Source organism: Fulmarus glacialis, unplaced genomic scaffold, assembly GCF_000690835.1.
Source record: "Fulmarus glacialis isolate BGI_N327 unplaced genomic scaffold, ASM69083v1 scaffold34856, whole genome shotgun sequence".
NCBI classification, from domain to species: domain Eukaryota; kingdom Metazoa; phylum Chordata; class Aves; order Procellariiformes; family Procellariidae; genus Fulmarus; species Fulmarus glacialis.
In genome coordinates this window covers 17,532-43,095 of record NW_009220649.1, presented here as the reverse complement: position 1 = coordinate 43,095, position 25,564 = coordinate 17,532, and the positions used below count along the sequence as shown (strand labels likewise).

The 25,564-nt window shown below is 36.8% G+C and overlaps 1 protein-coding gene across 1 annotated transcript in view; it reads left to right on the top strand.

Annotated features, from left to right (window-relative positions):
- ZFAND3 (zinc finger, AN1-type domain 3) overlaps positions 1 to 20,777 on the top strand; it is a gene marked incomplete at its 5' end in the record, with an annotated part of 38,916 nt that extends 18,139 nt beyond the window's left edge. Inside the window, one exon of the mRNA XM_009580839.1 lies at positions 18,101 to 20,777. Within this exon, the coding sequence (XP_009579134.1) occupies positions 18,101 to 18,255 (155 nt within the window). The remainder of the gene's footprint in view (positions 1 to 18,100) is intronic.
- Between the last annotated feature and the right edge of the window lie 4,787 nt (positions 20,778 to 25,564).

Genomic DNA, 25,564 nt, shown 5'->3' with positions numbered 1-25,564 from the left:
TTGATGGCACTCTTCAGCTAATTGAATTGAGGATGATAATCTCATGCAGACAGCTAATTTGGGGTTTCATATTATATGCAAATTATCTTTCTGAAATAATAATTAATGTGACTAGATTCTAGAGGAGATGCTCTCTTCTTCATGGAACAACTGTGTTCACAACTGGTTTAAATCTGCTCATCAGACCCAGTGATGATGCACACAGTAGTTTTACCTGCTAATTATTTTTTCGTATAATCATGTATTGAAAGCTTACACTTGCGCTCTCTGACCATGCTTGTATTGATACATTTGGAGAAGTTTGTTTAGTTACTTTATCGTGTCTCAGCAGAAGGATAATTTCCAAAGGATTTGCATAGATGCAAATATGTGAAATGCAGACCATTGTATTAAATGTGAAATGCACGTGTGAAATGCAGAACATTGTATTAAAATGTTTTCTGGATAGAAGGCATGTCCTTCTGAGCCTCAGTGGGGAGAGAAAGGATTGGCTAAGCTAGTTATAAAGATGGGTTAATGAATTCTATATTGAATACCTAACATCAAGTGAAGAGAAGCGATAGAAAGCTGCAAAGATTCCATGTTATCCTTTGTTCTTTTCTTCAGTGTCTGTCTTCAGCCTTTAGAGATTACTGTTGTGTTGCGCTCTTTTGGACATGAGGCTTTGCTTCAGATAGTGGAGCACTGCTGTAGAACTAACTAACGTTATCTGTGAAGCCACCAAACATGAAATCAAAAGCTGTAATGTTGGTATTCTTGTTATGGAAATCATGTGTCTGGATATTTTGAAGTATCCAGTAAGATTTTTATCAAACTGAAGAAATTCAGCACTATCAATGACACGGTTTGGTATGGCTCTTTCTGCTCAGCATGGTAGAGGCAGGAGTTTCTGCTCTTGGTCTGCTGCTGTCACATATCAAATGACTGAGGCTGCTTACAGGTACCGAACTGAAATAAAAGAATCCTCTCTAATATTGAGAGCAAGAGAGTTTTACAAGTCTGGAGAGAATTGGAGAAAAGATGACTTAGAGATTATGTTCTATCATTAATCTTTCCTGCATTCTGCAAAATTGGAGCTATGTAAGAGCAATGAAGTTGAAAACAACTTTTTAGAAGTCCTTCTATTGATTAGTAATGTTTTTAAAATTATAAAATAAGACCTGCCTTTTTTTTTTCATAAACTGGATGACACGCACATCTAGTTGGTTCCTCTCAAGTTTTCTTGAAGTAGTTCCATAATTCAACATTGTTGCAATATAAATGTTGTAGGAATGATTCTTTAAATTGTTTCTACTGGATATTTACAGCTTTATGGAAATACTTCTGTTAAAGGTCATAAAATCTTTTAATAAAACATGAATATGAAACAAAAAATTCTGAGTTCCTCAGCAATAAGTGAGGAAATGAAAATTTGCATTCCTACATTACATATTACATCCTATATAGTTTAAAGGATGTATAATAAACATTTATATTCCACACATTTAATGAGAGAAGTGGGAGGCAGGAGTCTATTTCCATGTTTACAACACGGCTGAAAAGACTGGAGATCTTTGGTTCATCTGTGCAGCTACAATGTTTCATTAATACTGTATTCAGTGCATGTGTAATCTGTAATGAAATGCTCTCATGGGATGTGAAAGTAGGCATACCCTCCACTACTTACTTTTAATAGTAATATTGATAAGAAGCAAACAAAACCCTACCACTGAGCAAGACAGGTCACCTCAGCTTCACATCACCGAAACTGCTTTACCAAAACTTACCAGCATGTAGCTTTTGTCATTTTTAAAGAAGCTGCCTTAGAAACCATTCTCACTAACTTTGCCCTGCTATCTGTAAAATCGGGTTGCTTTAGGTCATGAATGACAAGCCAGATGAAAAACCCTGGGGAAGGGGTGATGGGAAATACAGAATAAGTATGTTAAAATTCTTACTCACTTAACCTGATCACATATAGATTTAGAAAACATTTTATCCTTTTAGTCATAATGTGAAGCCCAGGTAACGATGCGTGTTTAACTGGAAGTGTCGGAAATATAATCAACTGGTGTAAAATAAGCATGTATATTCTTCAAAAGTAATGGTCAAGGTAGAACATTGTTTGATCTGGACTTTGGACCACTGCTATTAAATTCTTGGCATCTTAATCCTTAACTGAAACAATGGGAAAAAACGTGGAAAAAACCTTAACGTTAAACATTAAAAGAAATTCTGATAGTCAGAATCAATAAAAAGGCAGACACAATCTTTAGAAGGACAAATATGTGTGTTTGCTTGGATGTAAAGAAAAAGGATTAATTACATAAATATTATGTTGTTCCAAAGCTGTCTCTGAAACACTGATGTTAAAATCCCAATTAACTCTTTAAGACTCTACAGAACAGCAATTTTATTTTTTGCTGTTACACATCTTTTTGTCCTAATGTTAAAAGTACTGGAAGTCATCTCCTTTTTTGCTGATGTGTCCTGGTGACTCTTCCAGTGGGATTTTTAGTGAGACATAGTGGAAAGAAAAATCTATATGTACTGGACAATGTTTTAATGTACCTGCAGATATTAACCCAGCGTAACTGAGACTTGTCCAACGGGGCACAACCTTTTTAAAAGGGGACAGAGAATTACACCAAATTCTGAGGTTTTTGGGAAACTGCTGTATTGGCTCTATTGTCTCCTGTAAGACCTGTCCAGAGAGAGGTGGTGCTGCTGAGCTCGTTCCCTTGACACTACGTGGAATTTTAGACAGATTTGACAGTGCTGCAGGGCTTTGCCATGAAGAAAAACAATTCACTACTGAGAAGGGAGTTGCAGTAAGGGTTCTTCAAATTCAGACACAACATTTTTCACCTGTAGAAAGATTTGTTTATTTTCATGCACACATACGCGCATACTCTCAAAATCTTTTTTCATTCTGCTTCCACTCTGTACAAGTTATTAACTGCTGACAAGAAATTCACATCTCATAAATAATGCTTAAGAGCCATTGCTATATAAATTGAATGTGTTATGAATTGTGATGGGCCTTTTTGTAGTGTTCTGTGCCTGGAGCAGGAAGAACAGAGGATATCATTTTCATTAATTTCTAATGAGGTGCCAATTAAAGGCAAGGAAGGAACTCAGAAGGGAAGAGTCACAGAGCTCCCCTGAATCCTGTACCCTGGGGCTGTCAAACGAGCGTGCTGCCAAGCCTCCTCTGAAAGTTCCAGTAAATTACAAACTCATCCAGAGCACACACAGACAAATTCGGCTTCCCTTTGATCTTCAAAAGAGCAATTTGTAAGACGAGTTCTGAGCCTTTTCACACGGCGAACTGGGAGAAGTGATAGGAATTGTTAATTGCTGATGCACTTTGTAAGCTTCAGTGAGAAAGAGAAATTTTAAAATGAATTCTCATTTTGTGCCTCTCTGACTGGATAACCTTTAAATCAACACTACTAGAACAAAACCAGCTTCCTACGAAACGCTTCTAGATGACAGTTATGCTAGGCATGTTTTCCAGACAACGATGTTCTCTAGTTTTGCATGGGCCTTTCAATAGTTTAGTGTCTTATGATGGATAATGATTGTATTGAAATAATGTATTTATTTAATACCAGATTTAGTAGGCAGTTATATCATCAAGGAATTTTTATTGTGTGCTGCTCAGTTGTGGTGCAATCTGATCAAACAGTTGTTAGCAGTATTTCTTGCCTGTGTGGACAGAAAATACTTTCTTGGATTTTTACTGGCCTAGGTTGTGTTGTAAGAAGTTATAATTTCCCAGAATGCGGACAGATTTGAACAGTTATGTATTCATCGCTGCTCTTGATGGAGACTCTGCAGTAACTACTAACCTCAGGCATGGGTGAAGGCAAAACATGTTGTTCTGTAATTTTTATTTGTGAGATGTTGGCAAGTATTGATGTTTCTTGATTTGAAGGGATGCACATTCACAAGTGGACTCTACAGCAGGAAGACTTTGAGTCAGGAAACTTAGTCTAACTTTGCCAGTTAGCCAGAGTGCTGCCTCGCTGTGCTGAATGCGTGGAATGAGGGCATAGCACGTTGTTGGAGAACACCACAGACTGCGCCTTTATAGGGATGTAACTTTCCTTCCTAATTAGTTAGGAGCTTTATGTGGATATAACTTTAGATCACTGTACACTGCTCATTGTGACTGAGATCTAACTACTAAAGCATGTCTCTAGAAAGAGGACCCAGATTTTAGTTTTGCAGTATATAATGTGCTGGGCTTGTTGGAGATGGTGCTGAATGTGACTTTAATGCAAACTGGATAAATGCTGTGTTAAATTTTTATTAGAAGTTGGTGAAATGCCTCATCAAGATGTGATCAAAGTGGGTAAGATTGTCTTGATAAAATGGTTTCTAGTTCTATCAAATTTAACAGCAAGCTGCTTGCTACAGCTTAGCAACACAGAAAATCAACATGTCTGAATAGTTGATAGCTCAATTTGTACCCAGCTACTTTGTGGCTTGTTTCTCGTAAGGTTAATGCATAAAAACGCTTAAGATTCTGCATTCTTTGCTTAGATTAGAGGAGGGGGCAAGAAGAATGAAAAATAAAGAAAAGAGGCCATAGTGGTACAAGATGTACATGGTGCGTAGTACAGTTGACTCGGATGACAAATTCATTCATATAGGAAAATGAAAGAAAGATAAAGGAGAAGCTGAACTGTGAAAGAATATAAAATAGGGAGGTAAAGCAACAAACTAAGTATTTGACTAATCTTAAAATTACTTGCCTAGAGGTGAAAAAAACATGTAAACGAATGTTTAACTACATTGATTGACTACTGTTTAACAGAAAAAATAGGGGCAATGGGACAGGCAATTATAAATGTCTATTAAGTAGATGAAAGGAATCATTGACAGAAACAGAGGTACTCTGGTTGATTATTAAAATAAGAGGAAAAAAACTTGTTTAAGACAGCTCATCAAAAAACGTATGGCCAAAAAATGTATGTGAAGCCTTCAGATTAATTTCTATACAGGTATCAGTGCACCACATTCCTTTGCATGTGAACAGTGTCATGAGGGAAGTTACTCTTGGGAACAAAATTACAAATTTGAGAAGTCATTTGAAGAAGGTAGCTCAAAGGAAAGCTGACCTTAGGGTGATGAGGGAAGAAACTCATGGGGAACACATTTATGTTGCACTAGAATGAAGTTAAAAACAAACTGGCATTATATCTCTTACAAAATATCCTGCATCCTAAGCCATCTCCTGACTTAAGTCTGGTGCATTCTAAAGATAATTTGGTGCTTGCCAAATTATAAAAATATGCATATACATATAATGTTAACAATGGAAAGGACTTTAAAACATTAATGAGTAAATGCACATTAAAGGAGATCCAACCACCATGAGAAAGCATTATAAACAAGTTGCAAAAATCTGTAATCTTGGCAGGGACAGGAACAAAACTTTTAAAAAATATTTGGCAAAACATACCTTCTAAACTATTTCAGAAACTCGTCTCATATTACTTATATATATGCATGTATATGTATACACACACAAACATATAAGCATAGTTAATAAGTATAAAAAAGAGAGTTCTGGTATGCCTATTTTTCCACATCCATGCTTTTTATTTAGTCCTGTATAAATCTCTAATAACCTGGCAGAATTCTTTTCTTGGGATTATTTAAAAGTGTCTGTTGCTTTACTTCTGTTTTGGTCTTCCACTAAGCAGAGGGGTAAGAGGAAGAAAAGAACAGATTCATATCAAGCACTGAGCGTTTCTGTTAGCCATCAGAAACAAAATGTGTCAACACAGAAGAGACTGTACCTTTTTTACAGATATTGTGGCAGCAAGTCTCACTGTGATTCAGTAATAAAACAGGTGGTAGAAAAACAGCTGCAGATTCTTAACTTGTATAACAGAGCTGCTCGTTCATAAACACAGGAGATGAGGCACTTGTTTGGATTGTGCCAGAATAAATTTGGAATGATTTGATTTACTCAGTTAATTTAGAAATTATCTTCAAAAGGACAGGAAGAAAGAAACAAACTTGAATAGATAAACAACAAAAAAAAAAGCTCTGACAACTTCTCCATTTTTGTACAAAGTAGTCCAACATGTATTGAAACTAATGTTTCTCTTAAAACGCGGTAAACTATTAAATCATGGTTCCATTTCCATGGAACTTTTTTCTGTGGAGAAGAATTTGTAATGGGACTGATAAATTCACTTTCTAGATGGATAAGGTTTATCTGGTACAAACCAAAATGCTTCAGCACATGATCATGTATTGGTATAACAGATGTACTTCCATTGATTAAAATTGAATATCCGCACTGCTTTTGGAGATTATGAGTCAACCAGTTCAATAAGAATTACGAACGGAAAAATAAATCTTATTAGTAACTGGTTATGTACTATAATTCTGGCAAGTCTGCCTGCCAGGCCTTAAGATGTACCATATTCAGCTGTCTTCTATAGACTGTTCTCCTAAGATAGTTGCTCCCAGAATAGTACCTTTGTCTCAGCCATTCCAGTAATGCCTAGCATCTTAGCTTACATTGCCGCAAGTATTTAAAAACAAACAAACAAAAAAAAACACTATTGAAGTTTGAATTCAAACTCAAAGGGGTTTTTTGTTTTGTTTTATTTTATAAAGATGTTATCCCAAGACTGTAATTTAGGGTATAGGAGCTATTAACTAATGTTGGTCTCTCTGAGTAATAGGTATCCTGAAAATACTAGAAATTAAACAGTTAAAAGCAGTTGACTAATTGGTGTATCATGGGTTCCAAGGATAGGACCCAGAAAAAGACTTTAGTGTCTAGGCTTTAGAAAAGCTGTCCACAGCTTTAAAACTGTAAATGGAGTTCATGGTCTGTTTATAATTAGGATCATGAAATACAGTTTGAAAAGGCTCTAGTATATTCCCTCAGCTTATTCAACTGATGTGTGTTTCTTACAGTATGTACTGACTTTGATTTCTTCCACTGTGCTACCTAAGTTCTGAAACAGGCGACTCTCTTGATTTAGTAACATATACTGAGCCTTTTCGTTACCTTCCTATAGTCCCAGTCAATACATGTAATTGAAATGCGTCAGTTGGTCTCTTAAGTCCTCGAGTTTTCCTTAAATAAAACAAGTTAGCATGTTCCTTTTAAAAACAAAACAAAAAAAAGAGGTTTTATTTTGACACTACTGGTGTATAAGTCCTTCAGTATATAACCTTCAGGTGGTTTTTGCAGGAATATATAGTATGAGGAAAAAAATAAGCATTTTGTTGGTGTGCCACATTAGATTAGGTCTCTTCTTCCATACATATCTGTACTGTGGTTAACGGAGGAAAGAAGCATATGCATAAAGTAAAAGGAGATGCAATTTTTAATTGTCCTGTATGCACAAGAGATACATGGCCTAATGAACTTGAACATAAAAATCTAGCCTATCTTATTTCTAATTCCATCTCTTTCAATACCTTTAGGGAAGTAATTTGCTCAGTCTTTGAGTCATTTTTTTCTTATCAGAAAAATGAAGATAATAGCCACCTACCTGGCAGATGTTAAAGGAAACATTTTTGAAGGTTAAAGTGCTCTACCTTCTCTAATAAAATTCTTTCTTTACAGGGTTCTTATTTATCCAGAGTCTAACAGGCACACGTTATAGGACTGTGCACTTAGAAAGCTTCTGCTGGTCGGCAGGAGGCTGTTGCAGTCTGTTCTCAAAAGGAAAGATACTGCCTAGAAAGCGTCCCCCTCAAAGTGAATCAAACATATTTGTCCATATGTTAACAAATAGCTATGCACATAAGTACTGATTTTACTAATGTGCTTGGTATTTGAAGTAAACACAGAAGGCCCAAAAATATGCTATAATCATCTGACAAATCCTGAAGCAACGTTACCAGCTAGTTCAACTAACAATGAAGTAAGGCTTAGGCAGGGAGGAATGATGCCCAGTGAATTTCATTGGTGAAAGTCTAAATTCTTCATAGGAAGAAATGGGGAAAAAAACCCGTCACACCAATGGCTGCATCAGAACTGGGAAGAGAAAAAGGATTTTGACAGGAATTGTCAAAATTTGCCTTGAAATTCAGGATTCTTTCCAGGAACTAGAGGGTTTTTTCCCCTACAACCTAAATAAATAAAATATTACCTAAAGGAAAATGCCACCTGTGGTCTTTAAATTCCATATCTAAGGTATAAGAAAGTGTTAAAGCTAGGTACTGGGACTTGAGACTACCTGATTCTCTGCTAGAGTTCCCTACTAGGTTGCTGTGGGCCTTCTAAGGAAACGGCATAAAGATAAGTGTGCATCAGTTTTCACAAAAGTTAAAAGAATAATATTAGTCTGTGTCAGCGGCTTTTGATATTAAGCCTTGGAGGAAAGTTTCAAGAGCTGAAAATCTGTATTTATGGATATTCTAATCACTAAGGTATAGTATTTTCTTCAGTAGGTTTTTAAAAGTAATACATTTATTTAACTGTATCTCTATATGTATTGAAATGAAAATGTTTACCTACAGAGGTGTTCACAGCCGTTAAATGTTCCTGAATAGCTTAAAGTTGCTCAATCGTGGGTGCGTAAGTGTTGTACAGGGGGTCCCACCATATTCTTACACAAGGGAATGTTGTGTAAGTCTCTGCCCCCAAAAAAAAGGGGAAGGGTGGAAGTGTACATCACTCTAAGTGTTTGTTTTCCTCTATGGTATAAATAGAGCTTCTGAATGGAGCTCTATTTCCCTTTGGTTAGAAGAAGAATTACTCTTGACATAGATAGCAACAGGCTACAGGAATAGAAGACTTGCATGGACCAGAATGTGTAATCTAAGAGACCCTGGACATAAGGTGTAAATAGGGGATAAAGGCATAAAATAAATTTTGTTTGGTTTTAAAAGAAATAGAGCTGCTTCTCCTCAGTGATTTGGCCAGCAAGTCTAGCTGTTGTCAGACTGTCGATCAATATGGTGCAACCTCTAGGAAGCTATTTAAAACCAAGGCATAAATAATATAATTCGGGAAACATATTGAAAGTCAAACCTGGAATCATATTCAGCATGTGATGATTTGAGATCAAAATACATGCAGGATCCAGGAGAACAGTTAGAATTAATACAACACGAACAGTATGCTAGTATAGACCCTTTCATTTTTCATTCTGGTTCTTTATTAATCTTTCCTGCATTTTCATTGGGCTAAACAAAATGATACACATAAATTATTGAATCACTTGGTATTGCTTGCTATTTTAATTAAATTACTGGGGACACTTTGGCTTTTAATTTTATCCTCAGCTTCTGGGAGAAGTGTATTAGCTCAGGTGGGCTTGGTGTAGAGAGAATTCTAGAAGTATTAATACTCATCTAGCTCTTTTGAAAATGTCAAACACTCTGCACCAAGGCCCTGCATGGATGCTAGGATAGCTCTGTCATCTACCTGCCCTTCCTCAGGAGACTTTGGGGGTTTTTTTTAGAAGATTTCACACTAGTCTCAAATCTAAGTGTTCTGGATAGAAAATAAATACTTCCTTATATGCTGGTACAGCCTACGGAAAATCTTATTTTATAAGAATACTACCATTTGCAATAGTGTTACCTATTATTATAGTTTACCTCTACTTTATTAGGTGTCTGTTCTTGGACACTAGGATGCCTTTTTGGCATAATTCTGCTTTTTTACTGCATATCCTGTTCTTTGATTCATTCTCCCACGTGCTACAGGATATAACCTTGTGAAACTAGGAATGATACGGAAGATGAGTGAATGTTCCTTTTACAAGTGTAGCGGTGATATTAATTCCTCCTGCATATATCTTTGCAAGATCACATGATTATTCAAAAAAGCAAACTCTCTTCACCTACCTAAAGTCTAAACTTCTGATTTTGAACCTAGCTTTTCCTCTCCCTCAAGTTAGTCGTACATTGGTGTTCACTGCCTGGCACCACTGTTGATGCTGCAAGTTGTTGGGAGCAAAATGGTTCCTTTGAAAATTCTCTTATTAAATTAAACTTTAACGGTTTTGCCTTTGTGCTTCAACAATTGCACGAGTCTTTCGGAGAAAAATGTTTCTTTCAGTTATATTCAGAAAGTATGTGACAAATTAAAATGCTAATTTCTGTGAAGTTGCATCTGTCACCATAGATGAACTGGGATCATACCCCAGTTCTAGAGACATTTCACTACAGTGGTAACCCACCATTGGTGCAAGCTGGTAAGTCAACTTGTGGGGTTGCAGCTACTGCTTGTGCCTGACTGCTGTGGATTGCAACTTAGACAAAAAATTGAGGACAGTGTATAAGGTTGGAAGGGGAGCCTACAGAAGAAATGTGTAGGTCAGTGACTTCTGAGGTATAAAGCAATTTAGAAATGAGTATTGCATGCTGAATCTGTGGGAGTAATCATGTACCGAAGTTGCTCCGTTAGACTGTCTCCGATAGATGTTGGCCTTAACTCATGAATCCACAGTGGGGTGAAGAAGTTGTGATATAAAAGTAGTTACTCTAATGTGCATGTGTTCTGCAGAGCAAGGAAAATATTTGGTCCAAACCAAAAGATTTAACCACCATTATTCTGTAGCACATGGTGGAACTGAGGTACGATCCTGACTGAGCCCTGCAGTATTTAGTAAGACCTGACCCACAGCAAACTTTTTTTAATTGCAGTTTACTATTACAAAGCAGGTATGCTGTATTTATCACTTTGATTCATTGAGGATTCTTCAAAATTCAGAAATAATTTCCTCAAAACCTCAGTTCTGTTCCTGAAGATGCTCCCTACTTCTGTGGAGTTGGTATCCACTAGAGCAAAAGCAGAACTTGAATCTAGGAGAGTGCCATATTTTTCCTACTCCAAATACACTGTCTTCAAAGAAACAGGAGGAAACTGTTTCTTTTGAGGAGTTGTTCTTAGTTCCAAAGCCAAGAAGTAGAATAGTGTCTTACGTAGAACCTCCTTAAGAATTGTTGATTCAAAAAAACCCCTAAAAAATCAGCATGTGCTCTGTCTTCAAGTGATATAAATTCTCCGTTCAAAATTTGTGTCACATTTAATGTAGGAAAAAATAGTTTGACAGCTTTTTGTGCAAGAAGTAAGATAAATAGGAAAGTGAATTTGAAATTAGCACAAATTAGGATAAAAGGTAGTTTGTTTGCAGAGTCTCCACAGTGCAAAACTGCATCTTTTGCATGCTCCCTAAAACAACTTCCCAGGCTTACGATCTTCAAGAAAATAGACAGAAGACACTTCGAAACACAGGTTTTATGTGACTAAACTTGGAAATACAAAGTCTTTGCCTTGCAGTCTAAAGAATTCTTGCAGAATCTTTAACCATACCTGTCCAGTGGCTGTTACAGGATTAAGATGTTGTCGTCTTTCTTTTGTATACAATTTCTTCCATTCATTTCCTGGGCAGTTTTTTTCACTAATAGCTTTTTTGTCTCTCATGCATGCTCATACATATTACTTTACCCTCTTTGTGGTAGGCAGCAAAATAGAGCAAAAAGGAAAAAAAAAAAAAATCTTTGTTTTCTTCTTTTCTCCTGAGCATAAACCCAGTAGTAGAAATACAGAATGAATCTGCAGTATCTTGTAAGCATCCTCAGTCTCAGACATAAAATTTTATGTAGCATCACAGATGTCATGGAGCTGTGTGCTTCTAGCATGAAACCTGAGATTATGACTGACTTCAGAGCAGGATGGAAGTCCCAAATGCACATCCAGTCCTGGGGATAGATTGGCAGATTAAAGGAAACATTCTAAGGTGTCTTATACCACCTCTTTTCTTTTCTTCTTTTTGATTCAGTTATTGATCATTTTGGTAGTCATGAGTAAGTATAGACGATCTATATAAAGAAGCAAATATTGAAAGGCAAGTTGTAGTGACCATAGCAAATGGTTAGAAAAATAAGTTGTTAAGATATGTACACTTCTTCCTACTGTGTGTTTCCTAAATCTTTTGCAGCTGTGCTGTTTGTGAGGGACTGTGGAACTGAAATGCCTTGAGAGGGCAATTTTTAAGATACTATTGCATTAGTATTTAGAGACTTCTAACTTTGAGCACTTAGAGGTTAACATTCCTCATCCACTCTTCTTGGAGTGGAAATGATAGAAAGGACTGCCTCAAGCTATGTTTTGTGGAGTTTTAATAAATACATCTATTTGGTTAAAAAGCTTCACCATAATGTGGCTTACTCCCCTTTCCCCTTGGGAATGAATGACAAGATTCTTAGCCAAGTTATTCTGAACTACTTAGCACTTAATCAAAGTCCATGACATCTTGCAAAGCTGGGAAAGAGAAGCAGGAGAACAGTTTAGCTCACTTATTTCCAAGAGCTTCTTGTTTAGCTTGTTGGGGTTTGGTTTGGTTTTATAGAAAATATCAGTAAAACTGAACGTTCCTCGGGTTGTGTGATGAAATCTGACAATGCCAATGCAGAGCATTCCCTACAGAAGAGAGAGAAGAGATAATGAGAGTATATGCAAGAATGGAGCTGTCTAGAAGGAGAATAATACAAGATATCAGCAGACTAAAAATACAAGCTGCACTGGGAGTTTTGTTAGGCTGGACTGTAGGACACTTACTTCCTTCTATTGCTGGATGTTCTTTTTGAACAATCTCCAAAATATTAGGGGAACAAGCTCGATTATATTGAAATCCAGAGAGCAAGTGTTTTCTGAGGTACTCGATGCACAAGTCTTTAGGATCTTGGTAGCTATTTGTTCTACTCCTACATTCACTTCTTACCTATTCCATGTCTTGAAAAAAGAAGAAAAAGATTTCCCTCCCACACTTTTTAAAATAGCTTTATTGTTAGTATCATTTACAACACATTAAGTCATCTTGCCAGTTGGAAGGGATGGGGGAGATGCATAGACGTTGTTTTGGGGATTACTAGATTCTTTTGAGGAATGATGTCCCATTATTCTGAACAGTGCTGCAGCAGCATGTATCACTGCATGAGCTAATCTTCTATGCTGGTTAATCTGCCTGGTTTTGCTGTGTTGGATGATATCCTGTAGATACGTTCACCTTTTAAAGGTATGTTAAAATCTGCTCTTGCACAGAAATCCGCATATAGTCTCACACATACCTTGTTAGATAATACACCTTTGGTAGAGAATTTTTGCAGCACCTTCATCTCTTAAGGTTACAAGGTATTTTTAAGTTCTGTTTGAACCTCTTGCTGATTAGAATTTCAAATTAGCAAGAAAGGTAAAATTTCTTGTGAAGCATGTGAAGAAGCCAAAGCATACAGCACAGAATTCTGCATAGGAATGAGTCTATGCCATTATTAAGACTACTTTTGAAAAGGCTTTGTAGAGGGGATCTATACAAACACAAGTTGTTCATTAAATAAAATTTAACTGCAAATTCTGGCAGTTTTGAACTTCTGCCTTTTGACTTGGGAATGAAAATGATAAATAGCAGTACTAGTGGGCAGGTGAGATGATTTTAAAGTGTCAGAAGCTCTGATTTTGTATGGTAATTGTGGCAGCATGCAACTTTTAAGGTAATAACATCAAGATGTTTCAAATAGGGACACTTTTAAATGTTTTTAAGCCACTTTGTAAATGCGTAAACTGTATAAATATTTAATAAGCTTGTTTGGCACTTTCACCACTTGTCTAAACATGCTCACAAACAAAACAAACAAATCTGTCTTCCTTTAGGAGCTTTCTGAATGTCTCATCAATGAGATTAGGACCAGAATCTTGGGGCGGGAGAAAAAGGAGCTTCCTTTCTATCATGATGCTATTTGTGTAACAGGGATCATTATGTTTATTATGTATCTGATGTAACAGTGTGATGTTCTCCAGCAGTACATTAGAAGAGTCTGGGACTACTCCATGCCTGGCCAAGGACATCCACTAGAGTAGCCCCACCAGTGTGCTGTGCTTCTCCATTGGTAGTTTGCAGTAAGCCAATTATTGGTCATTTGTGCCATGTTCCAGAAAGTCTGGCCACTTTCTGTTGAGTTAACAAAGAGAAAAAAAAACTTAACAAAATCAGGGACCCTTCAAAATTATAATCTGGTTTTTGTGTTCTGGATTATTATGCCATTAGTTGATTTGTTTCTGATGCTTCACATATCATTTTGTTGGTGTTTTAGCAGCTTACTGTTTTCAGAATTTGAAGACAGAAAGTTCAGAATTAAATGTAGGTTTTAGTTGAAATATTTGCTTATTGTCATTCTGTACTCCCATCAAGCCAGTGCTCTTGAATGTAACAATGAGGAAAATGCAGTCATTTTTCATCGTCACCCACACAGAGCGAGCTGTAGGTCTGTGGTATTCTCTGGTCTTGAATATGGAAGATTATTTTGTTTTCTGTCCTCTCCAAGTGCCTTTTCCCAGCAGATTCCTCGAATGGAATAATGAAAGCAGCTTCACAGTTGCTTGAGTGCAATCTTAGACTTCCTTTGAATTATGTTTTTTTGCATGTCCTATGCAAAAGACTCATCTGTATGGGTACAAGTAAGGCAGAGACGGTACACTGCTTTATGGCTTTAGCCATTTATGCTCTGGTGATGAAATGGAAGTGAGTTTTTTATGATATATTGTGAAGTAGTTGCTGGGGTGCTTAGAGGAGCTCAAAGGTTTTGAGGCACTACATAATGTTTTTCCAAAATGTTTGCATTAGAGGCCTGAGGAGTAGGTGATTCACAGTTTACTTCTAACATCAGAAGACAACAACTGCAATGCTGTGAGATGTATTACTACATTTACTAGACTGAAATCTTCTATGCTTGGAGTGGAAGTCTGGCATGTTTTTGGTTGATGACTAGGGTAAACTAACTCTAGTTGGCAGATGGATTCCCTTTTCCAATGCTCTTTCCCCTAGCAGAAAGTTACTTATTTTGTCTTTTAGTTATTGTTTGCTAAACGAAGCATTTCTGCAGTAAAATCCTTTAGGGGAGACAACCTGTATTTGGTATCTTCCCAATATGAACTTAACAGTAAATACACCACAAGAGTTCATTAATCTAACTTGCTTTATAACCATAAAAGCAGAGTTCTTAGGAGAAAAGGCTTCACCTCTAAATTTGGATTGGTTTTAAGGATCAAAATAGAAGTACATATATTGGCCTTCTGCCCCAGTGCACATAAGTTAAGAATGGAACTGTTGTGAAAACTGATGGTCTTGATACAACATCAGGCATTTGTGCACATGCCAACCACAGAATGTCCACTCTGGTTTCCAGACCAGTGAAGAAGCAAGGAGTGAATATAGCAGTAATAACTTAATTGAATATATCCACTCTGAAGTAATGAAAAAATGTTCAGAACTACTCAACTAGCTACTACATAACAGTATTCAAGTCCTTTAAATTTTAAATAAAACCTACAAAAATACAAGTTCCACATCTTTAAAGTGACTTAGGCATTTGGAGCAATGGGACTAAAGATCTGAAATCTCTTTTGGAAATGAGACTTCTGAAGATCCCCATTGCTAATTCAACAAGAATAAACCCCCTCCATAAGAACAGTCAATATATGCAAAACTATCTTTAGTAACGTTCAAAATGTGCTTGGGTATTCTTTCATTAGGTATTATCAGTTCTAATTAGCAGTACATATTTAAATAGATATATGAATAATGGGTTTAGATCATTTAGTTACTGAAACTAGAAATACTTTTCCCATAGTCTGGGAAAATGAAAATCACCTGCCATTCTTTGTGGACAGTTATTGAGTTTCTGTTCAAGAATACATAAGGAAATACTTGACAAACAGAAAAAATAAATAGCATGTTTCATTTGGAATAAAAGTAGCATACAGTACATCTTTTCCTACATGAAAACAGGTGCTCTAAAAAGAACTAAAAGGTGTTCAAAAAAGAAATAAAGAGATGGCAAAGCACAGAATAGATTGTGTATATATATATATACACACATATATATACACACGCAATCTATATATATAATAGATTGCGGGGGTGGCAAAGTAGAAAGGAACATCACGAAGTTACACTGGTCTACAAAAGGCAGGAGGCTTGGTAGAAGGTGAGGAGATGGGGCAATTGAAAGGTCATGTTCAAAAATGATAAATCATGTTGTATATGTATTTTCTTATTAGATTTATAGAATTGTCAAAAGGGTCTTGCTAAAGCTATGTAGAAGATTGTATACATGTTCAAGATCTCTTTTAGATAATGTTAAATAGCATTTCTACATATGCTTGTTAACCATGTGGAGAGGATCTGTAAAACCATCAGGATTTAAAACCATTTTTTACCTACAAGGGACTGAAATGACTCAGCCCAATCTGTATCTGCAGGGTTTCTTGCATCTGCTTCTTACACATCCATTGCAGATAAGATGACGAACTTGATTTTTGAGCTCATCTAGTTGGGTATTTATGTATTCTTGTGCCTGCAGTGGATGTTGGTTCAATAATTTGAAGTCTTATTTCAAGAAATAAGGGAAGCCTTCAGTCCATGTTTTCTGTAAGAGAGAATTGAGTGAAATGCCTGTTCAGTATTGAAACTATAGTCCAAGGATGTTTTCATTTTAACAATCAGACCTTGAATTTTTCGCACCTCAGGAAAGATATTTGTCACATTTGAGTGTGGTATGACCCAGACTGAAATTGAAGTGGAGGCAATGATCACAAGGGGCGAGAGATACATCAATTCAATCTGCATCTTTCCATCCATATTTCTGAATCACATATACCAATACAGAAAACTTGTCTTTTTTTTGCTTTGTTCCTAGAACTGGGTTTCAAAGCCAGCCACAGATAATAGACATGTCTTTTCATAGCTGGTGCTATTGAAACAAAGAGCAAAGATAAATCAATTTTTCCTTCACTTTTTTTTTTTTTTAATAATTCCATGTGTGATACTTTTTCCCTCTCGGTTTCCTTAACAATCACACTAACATAAAGGTAGCCTGTTGTTCCCTCCTACAATTTATGTTTTATAGTCCAGGAGCTTGAAATACTTTACACATTTATATATATGTGTGTGTGTGTGCGTATATATATATATGCACAAACACACACTCTCTCAGTTCTCTCAATCATTCACTCATTTTTATCTTTTTCCATCTCTCAAATATCATCATTTTGTGGTTTTAATATTTTTTGAGCATTCAAGGAACAGCAGTAATGTAAAGCATTCAGTGAGAGGCAGAGTGATGCTCTTTGCACCATCAGGCAGGAAAAATATTGCAGCATAGGCGATATCATACTTCATTTCATATACAGTGGACTACATGAACCCTGTAACTGTATGACTCTTTTCCCTACTATATCATCTTAATACTACTTATGTAACATTGATTTTAGAGGTAGGAAATTTGAGGCAATTTCTTTACTGTTATAAAGTGTTAGGGCCAAACAAGAAAAAAGCTGATTTTCTTTGTAGACTAGAAAGAGGTGGCTACTGAAGATGCCCTCCTCACCTGTAGGAAAAAGTGTTGCCATGTGTTTCTGAATCACATGCTCCCTGGAAAACTGAATAACATTGACTAGATTTAGACAAAGAGACAATAACCTACATCTTTTCAGCTACAGAGCAAGATGATGTCCTTATGTCAAATGCCTGTTCACCCCCCACGCTTAGTGTCAGAACAGTTCATGAAAAGAAGCTTCTGAAAACTGGAATAGTAGTGGAGCAGTGAACTCTCCCGCAGTCACTGCCAACTTGGGGTGTGGCAGTAAGGAGGAAGCAAGGTGCTTAGATTTAACAGTTCTGACTTGAATGCCTGCTTGGGAGCTAAATCTGAAGTAGCATAGGCATGACTTTCAGAAATGACAACCAACTCCACATAAAGTAGAAAAGATTTCAGTGAAGGTGATCAGCCTTTTTTTTTAAAAAAAAAAAACAAACAATGCATTAGCTTTGTTACTATCTGGGCATACCTAGTTTAGATGATTTTGGGTGCTTCCTCTGTAAGATGAGAGGATGGCAAAAAAAACCCCAAACCTAATATGACTTGAGTTTTGATACTGTGTTGATAAATACTCACGAAAATGCAGTAAATAATCAGTTATTTATTAATACCCTGTAGGGAAGATAAGTAGAAACTTAAAGCTAGCATTCCCCAGCAGGTGATCCGTCAATTCTGATTCAGGTAAGATTCTGCCATTTTATAAAATCCCTAACTGTATTTTTTTTTTTCTCCCTTTCCATGGTAGGTTATGTGTTCTGTATGTTACATCGCCTGCCTGAACAACATGACTGCACATTTGACCACATGGGACGTGGGCGTGAGGAAGCCATTATGAAAATGGTGAAACTGGATCGGAAAGTAGGGAGATCTTGCCAACGGATTGGCGAAGGATGTTCCTGAGTGCAAGACTGCAACCAAATGCTGTTCTCTTAGTTCACTAATGTTAGCCTTATTTAGGACAAAGTCAGCCAGACACCTTGTACTGGGCAAGTTTCAGACTACAGCCAATCAGTTTCCTTTCTTTAGCCAACCGTCCTGGTACTGTAGTTTAGGGGTTGATGGTGGTTGAAATTGATTTCTGGCTGGTTACTAAGGTGCCTGCTAGCCACCGTATAAAAATAAAACATGAAGAAATATTATTTTTGAGCATGGCTAGTGGATTTAAACAAAACAAGAAAAATCCAAAGGCTTCTGTTATTGCTGGAGTCACTCTAAAAGCCTTACGCTGGAAACATTCCAGCTGCAAAGTTAAAACAAATAGTTGTATAGAAGCTGGTGTAAAAGTTTGCTATGCACACGGCTTTTGGACAAACTGTTTAATGTGCAGCCTTTCACCTCTTCACTGCTAGTGAATCCTGAGGAGGTGAAATACTACTAAGAGCAGCAACTGCAGCTGCTTAAGCCCAGAAGACCTGACTGGTCACTCGTGCCTTCATCGCGTGTGGCTTTTGAGTTAGGCAGTGTCACCAGCATCAGGGATTCTGTTGGGGTAGGAACATCTTTCTGGTTCTTACCAGGAAGCCAAAAAGAAAGGGGGACAGAGATTCTTATGGAAAATTTTTATATCTATCTTACTATAAAGAACCTATCAGGGTTTTTTTTTTTTCTTTCTTTCTTCTCAGTTAAATTATGATCTCACTTTAAAGCCAACTCCATCCCAGAGCAGTAAATGGTGCATACTTTTTACATGGCATCCACAGAGATTCTATGAGTTGTGTGAACAGATTCCACATACCTTGAGCAGTGCAGCCATTCCCACCGGCCGAAACCTGATTGGCTCTTGTTTGCCTTTTGCTAAGTGCAGGTATCTGATAATTGATCAAATAAGGCTAATTCACAGCACAGTAGCCATGGCTGGATTCTACAGACTGACTTTCTGTAGCTAGACTTATATATTGGGGAAAAAAAAAGGACATTTTGTAGCAAACGGAATTCAGTAACAGTATTGGGGAACAACCGGTAAAAACACCCTTTATCAGATTGTGTTCCTCACTTCCAGAGTGTCAATGAGATAATCAAATGGGCTATATCAGCCCTGTTTCTATGCAGCTGAACGCTCTCATGAAAATCTCTGCCCGCATCTATTGCAAAGCAAGTATAGCAAGTGAATGTGAAAAGCATTACATGGAGTAGAATGTTTTGGATCTGTTTAGACCTATGGTTCTGTATTACAGTATGTCACATTGAGCTGAGCTGAACTGAATTGCACCAGTCTTGTCAGTTTGAAAACAAAAAAGCAAACATAATAATCGGCATGTCTCCTGCTGCACACAGGGTTTATGCAGGTAAAAAGGATTTGTAGCGATGTGGCCCAGCTGAATCCTGAGTGAATTTAGCTTCTGAGTCTATTAGTAAGGTATTAACAAACAATCAGGTAAATTTGTAAGAAAACCTGAGGGAGGGAAAGATTTTGTCTCATCTTCAAATACTGGGCAGATATAAAACATCAGAGGGGTGAAGTAACGTGTCACTTGAAAAACCCCAGCGTTTTGGGAATAAGCCTGTGTGAGTCATCCTCCATTCTACTTGTTACAGGTAACTAACTCCTTATAGGCCAAATTATGTTGTTACTTTGGTAGTCAGCTAGGAGCGTTTAACAAGGAGAAAATGCTAATGGGCCTTGCAATAAATTCATAGAAAAAAAAAAAAAAAAAGAATATATATATATGTCTCTACACACACACACTCAGCATCTGACTGTATTAGCATTAATTAACCATGAAGCAAATCAGAAGTGTCCCATCATTATAAAATGCAAGCTATCCAAAAGGCAAGCTGTTTTTTTTATTATTATTTTATTCAAGAATATGAAACCAGCAGCAAAATCTTCTGTAATGTGCTGCATTTTCAGGAAGTGATCCTGGTGAGAGGGACTGTCCAAGGATATTATTTACATTTGCCGTGAGGAGTTTAAAAAAACATGGATTTTGGCGGCTGCTGTGATACGCACTTTCTTTTCCTACAAAATCCTATCATAGCATTTGATGGGCATTCTGATTGATACACACGACTTTTCTGCATTAATACTGAAGATGCTATTTTGTTCCTCCTTAATATTCTCTTTAATCTCGTTACAAGTGCACAGATGGTTTCAAGGTGGCTCTTGAGAGAACACTACTTAAAGTTCATGTGAATTATGGACAATGTTCACTTTAAACAAAAACGTTGGGGAGGGGGTTGTTCCTTTGCAGTATCTGTTCTGTGAAGTTTGTTAAACGTAAAGAAAGCTTAAGTTCTTGTATCTTAAAAGAAGATCTTATTTAACCCTTTTGTGTTCTAGATTTACTTACACATGTAGCCTAGAGCTCAGTTTTAGTTTAACATTGTGAAAATATTAAAAAAATCTTGTAACTTTATTCTTTTTCCTCCTGCTAAAAAAAAATTAAACCAATCAGATTAAAGTTTGAATTCCTTTCTGCCTATTCCAACAGGTCTTGCTATTTTGCACCATTTCTGCTGCAAGTTCATGTAAGAAATATGAATGGGGAAAATACTAATGTTAGGCCAGTAAGTTCAAGCTGAATTTACAATTGGTGGAAGGTGGACTATTTTCTGCCAGTTTGGAAGGGGAGGATAATACTTCTGCTGAGTTCAAGTTTAGTGATTTATTTTCTAAGCAAATCTGGCTAAATCTACTGCAGCCTGAGTATTGGTTGATTTAATTTTGAGGTTAGATACAGTAATCAAATGAGCAAGTTCATACTCTTAAGTCAAATGCATACTGTGCACTATATCATTGGCATCAAAGTTTTAAAATGTCTTAAATGTTCTTTCATTCATTTTGACAACTTCTGCACCCAGAGTAACTGTATTCCAAATCATAATGGGCTGTATTCATAATGGATAAGTAGAGGAATAACTATTGTTTCTTAATAATTTAGATGCTAGAAACCCAAGGCTAATTAAAAAACAATGGGCTGTATTAGAGGGAGCAAGAATATCAAGGCGATTATTTAAAAACAATTTTGAAAATTGTTTGGAATTGAAATTGTACCTGATTCATGGGACATGTACACCCTTTTTTTCCTCAAATTAGTATGGTACTTTCCATTATAAAACTGTGTGTGATTCTTAAACAAGATGGCTATGTTATATAGTAAAGGTAAGTTACATAAAACAGCTCTGCCTTTTCATCAAGTTTCACACCTATAGCTGGGTGCAAACCAAGGCTTCAAGCAACCATGAGGGTTGCTATGCCAGAGCCTGTCCTTACTAGCACTGGTTTCTGTTTTGAAGCAGTTTAGTGTCTTGAATGAGAAGCAATGCAACTGTAAAATGAGGTACTTGAGAATATGAACTACTCTTCAGTAGTGCACAGGCAACTCCCTGGAAAGAGTCCTGGTGCAATTACTAGCAGTCCAAAAGTAATATTAACTGCTTTTATTTACTCCATGGAAGGTGATAAATATGTTCAAAACTTGAATTTTGCATTACTTCCTTCTTTTGAACAAACTGCAATCCCCTGGCCTCTTGAACACAATGTCCTGTTTATATTTAACTTTGTACTCATTGTGGTGTTCAGTTCATTCTACAATCATAGCAGTTCCTTCTGTGACTATGCTACAACTTAGATGTAAATCTTGAAGGGATGAAAGCACTTTTTTTAATCTTACAATGACTATTTCAGTACAAAGACTCACCAGGGAAGAAAACTGATACTAAGGCTGTCATAAAAATACACGCTTTATAATAGTTTCCAAGAAATGCATCAGTGGAATAATTGACAGCATCTATGCTCACAGTTGCTGTGTACACAGTTAAGTGCCCAGACAAATGAATTAACATTCCTTTTGTTGTAGTGTAGTTACTGAAATTGTCAATCATCAGTGGAACAGCAAAGAGAAGGTCTAATTGAAGTAATCCCTTAACATCACAATGAGATTGTAGCCAATTCACACTGGAAGTAATTTTGTATGCTCCTGGGAACTTTTATACCTAGAAAACAAATGGCAACATTTAAGACAACAGTACTTAAAATGAACTGTATTTATTGGTACCAGATGTTTATTTCATCACTCAAAATACCTGGTTAGAATTCTGCACACAAAACAAAAATAATATAAGCAGTAGTAAGCTGTGGTTCAACACAAACGCTGATGTGGTGGGAGCTGCTGTATAAGAATACAGTTCTAGTGTAACCAGTTCATAATCTTACACTTAGCTGAGACTGTGTCTGTACATACTTTGCTACACAAAGGACCACACTGGAAAAACAGTGCATAAGATTAAACTGTTCAAAAGTATTCACAGTACATATTTTACATGCTGAACTTGTGCAATAGTGGGCTTTATCTCTCACTACTGGCAGCTTTTCCAGGAGAACAAACTTTAATGCTGCTGGTAAGAGCCACTCTTAAATAACAGTTCTCAAAGACATCAGTGAGGAGGACATATTTTTCTTTCTCTTCCTGGTCTTCATTCATTTTTCCTTTTTGTTGAGGCAGTCAGCATGCGCAGCTGGGCATTTCAAAGTAGTTCTGCTTGAATGTTGCTCTTTTTGGCTTTTCAGTACTCACCACAGGAAAAAAAAAGCATTACCTTCGTTGTTCTTGCAAGCCCCTGCACATTAGTTCAAGCAGATTAAAATATGGATGTTGGTCTATAGAAGTGATAAGCTCCTTGTGTATTTTACTACAGTGATAGGCTATTTCTTCAATTAACTGAAACTTAATGCAGACATGATTTAGTTGTTCTGGATGTTAGGCTATGGGTTTTTTGAACTTCAATTCTGTGATATTGTTTATACACACCTTCCCATAAACTCTGCATGCCTCGTCTTCCAATCTGAAGTTGACTCAGGAGGAAAGAAGGCATGAAAGCAGGAGGCAGAGGATGCAAATTGACAAATGCTTAGGGATCACATCCACCTTCCTTTCAAGTCAGCTCAGATCATAAAATGGTAAAGAGGCAAATAATTACTTGCCAAACAGCACCAACTTTCTTGACTTGGTACTACAGAAGACTGTTTTGCTTTAATCTTTGTGAACATACCTGTGTAGAGTTTGTCTGAGTCAATTCTGCAACATACGTTATATGCAAAGAAATGAAACGGGACTGTCATAATTAGAAAACATTTTTGATGGATTATTTAGTAATAACTACATATTTTGCTACAGGACCTTCCTATTTTGCAATATGCTGCTATTCTTTGGAAGAAACACAAGCAGGACTTTATAAGACTAACTGTAAAAGATTTCAAATTCAATACATGCATCTGAAGCATTAGGAAAAGATTACTGAAATTATACATAGCTTTTAAAGATGATGATTGCATCCTCTAACAAAAGGGTTTGTTCTTCAGATAGTAGCAAGTGTTGATGGCAATGGTTTAACCATAAGCAGAATGTTCCTTTCTGCTAGGTTTGTGCAAAGCTAATAACATGCAATAGGATGCTGTGAGTTAATAACTTGTAGCACAGTGCAGTGACTGTGTAAGTACTGAGAATAAAATTACAGAGATCTACTCTTGTCTGTTGGCTCTCCCTTCACACTGAAGGACAGAAGATGGCACCCACTATTTCTTCCTTGCTTAGTCCCTTTTATTCTTTTCTGAGCTGCAGAAGACCCTTTCCTTCCCTCTACCAAGCATGCTTAAGGAGGATGGGAAACCACATTCTAACTAGAGTTCTAAACACTTCAGGGCTTTTAAAAAAAAGTTGACATCTCTGAAAGCTAAATGTTGAAGTGATCTGCTGTATCAGAGATGCAACACCAGAAGGAGCTCTCTTAAGGGTTCTTGGAACACTTGAAAATGGTGCAGGTTTTTTTCTCTTAAATTGTTCAGGGTCTCTTTGAAGCAAAGTAGCAATCCTTAAAAAAAAAAAAAAAAAAAAGCATGGCATTGTATTATCTTTTGAAAGGAAGTCCTGCATGATCAGCACTTCTACATTAAGAAAGCTAAATGAAAGGTTTGGTTTTAACTCCTGAAATGCTTAGTCTTCTCTACTTTTCAAAGGAGCAAATAAATGCAAGACTCAAAGGAGGGAGAAGAGAATCTGAGGCCTCTGCTAGATAAGCTAAATTCAGACTTTATTCTTCATTCTAGCAATAGTTTGTTGTTTTTTCTTTTTTTCTTTTCTTCTTCTGCAGTGTTTAAAGTATACTACATTCGCTTTAGATTTCTGAAAGCTTTCGCTAGACTAGTTTCTGGAGACATCTTTTAACATACTACATTTGGCAGCAGCACAAGGAAGATGATGAATGATGAGCTCCAAGAATAAGTTAAAATTTAAGTTAACCACTGTTGGCTAGCACAACTGTTCTTGTCTACACAAGAGTTTTAAAATGGTGGCTAGCTAAAAATGTTGTGGGTTTTTTGTTGTTTTGGTTTTTTTAACTGATCCACCCATATCAGCTTTGCATGAATCCTGCTCCTTTGGATAGTGCGTCACATGCACAGCAGCCAGAGGTGTTATATGTGTTCTGTCCGCATGCAGACTTTCCCCTTCATTACACCCCATGTTTATATAGATTAAAATACGAATCAGGTAAGCAGTAGTTAGTTACAAATTCTATAGCTATCTTGAAGTCACATTGCACACGCCTGGTTTTCTCTTTCTGTTTTTGACTGTTTGGTCTCAGGTCTTGTAAAAAATAATAGTTCCAAACAGATCTTTCCATATATGGGCATATACACACACACAAATCTCCTGGGACATCAAATGGCTGAAGCAGAATTATGCTTCTGGGCTAAAAACAGCTTTCACTTTCTGCACCCCCACATACATATAATCAGCCCTTGTCTGGCTTGTCTTCTGGGGAAATGTAGCATGTCCCAATATCTCAATTTGCCTGTTTAATAGTAGCTGTTTAATCATTATCAACTACTATAGACTTGGTCCTGGGAGCATCATTATACTCATTTGCAATTTCATTAAAAATACTCGCCCCCCCAACAGCTGAGAAGTGTGAGAGAACGCTAACAGTTGGGTTACAGGTATTTTGCAATAGTGTGTCTCATGGTATTCCTAGTGTGTCTCATGGTATTCCTAAGGGCACAGAACTCTGTGAAGGGGTGGGTGAAGGGTGCATGTGTGCCTGTAGGTTTAGGATCAGCGAGGTGCTGCTGACCATATTCCAGCTGCTACCTTAATAGCAATACTTTGCCTTCTTTTTGAGGCAGCAACTCCTGCTAAATTAGTGGGAGCAGGGAAATACGTGCTATTTGAAACTTATTATCTGATACCTCTGTCAGCCTCTGTTCTAGCCT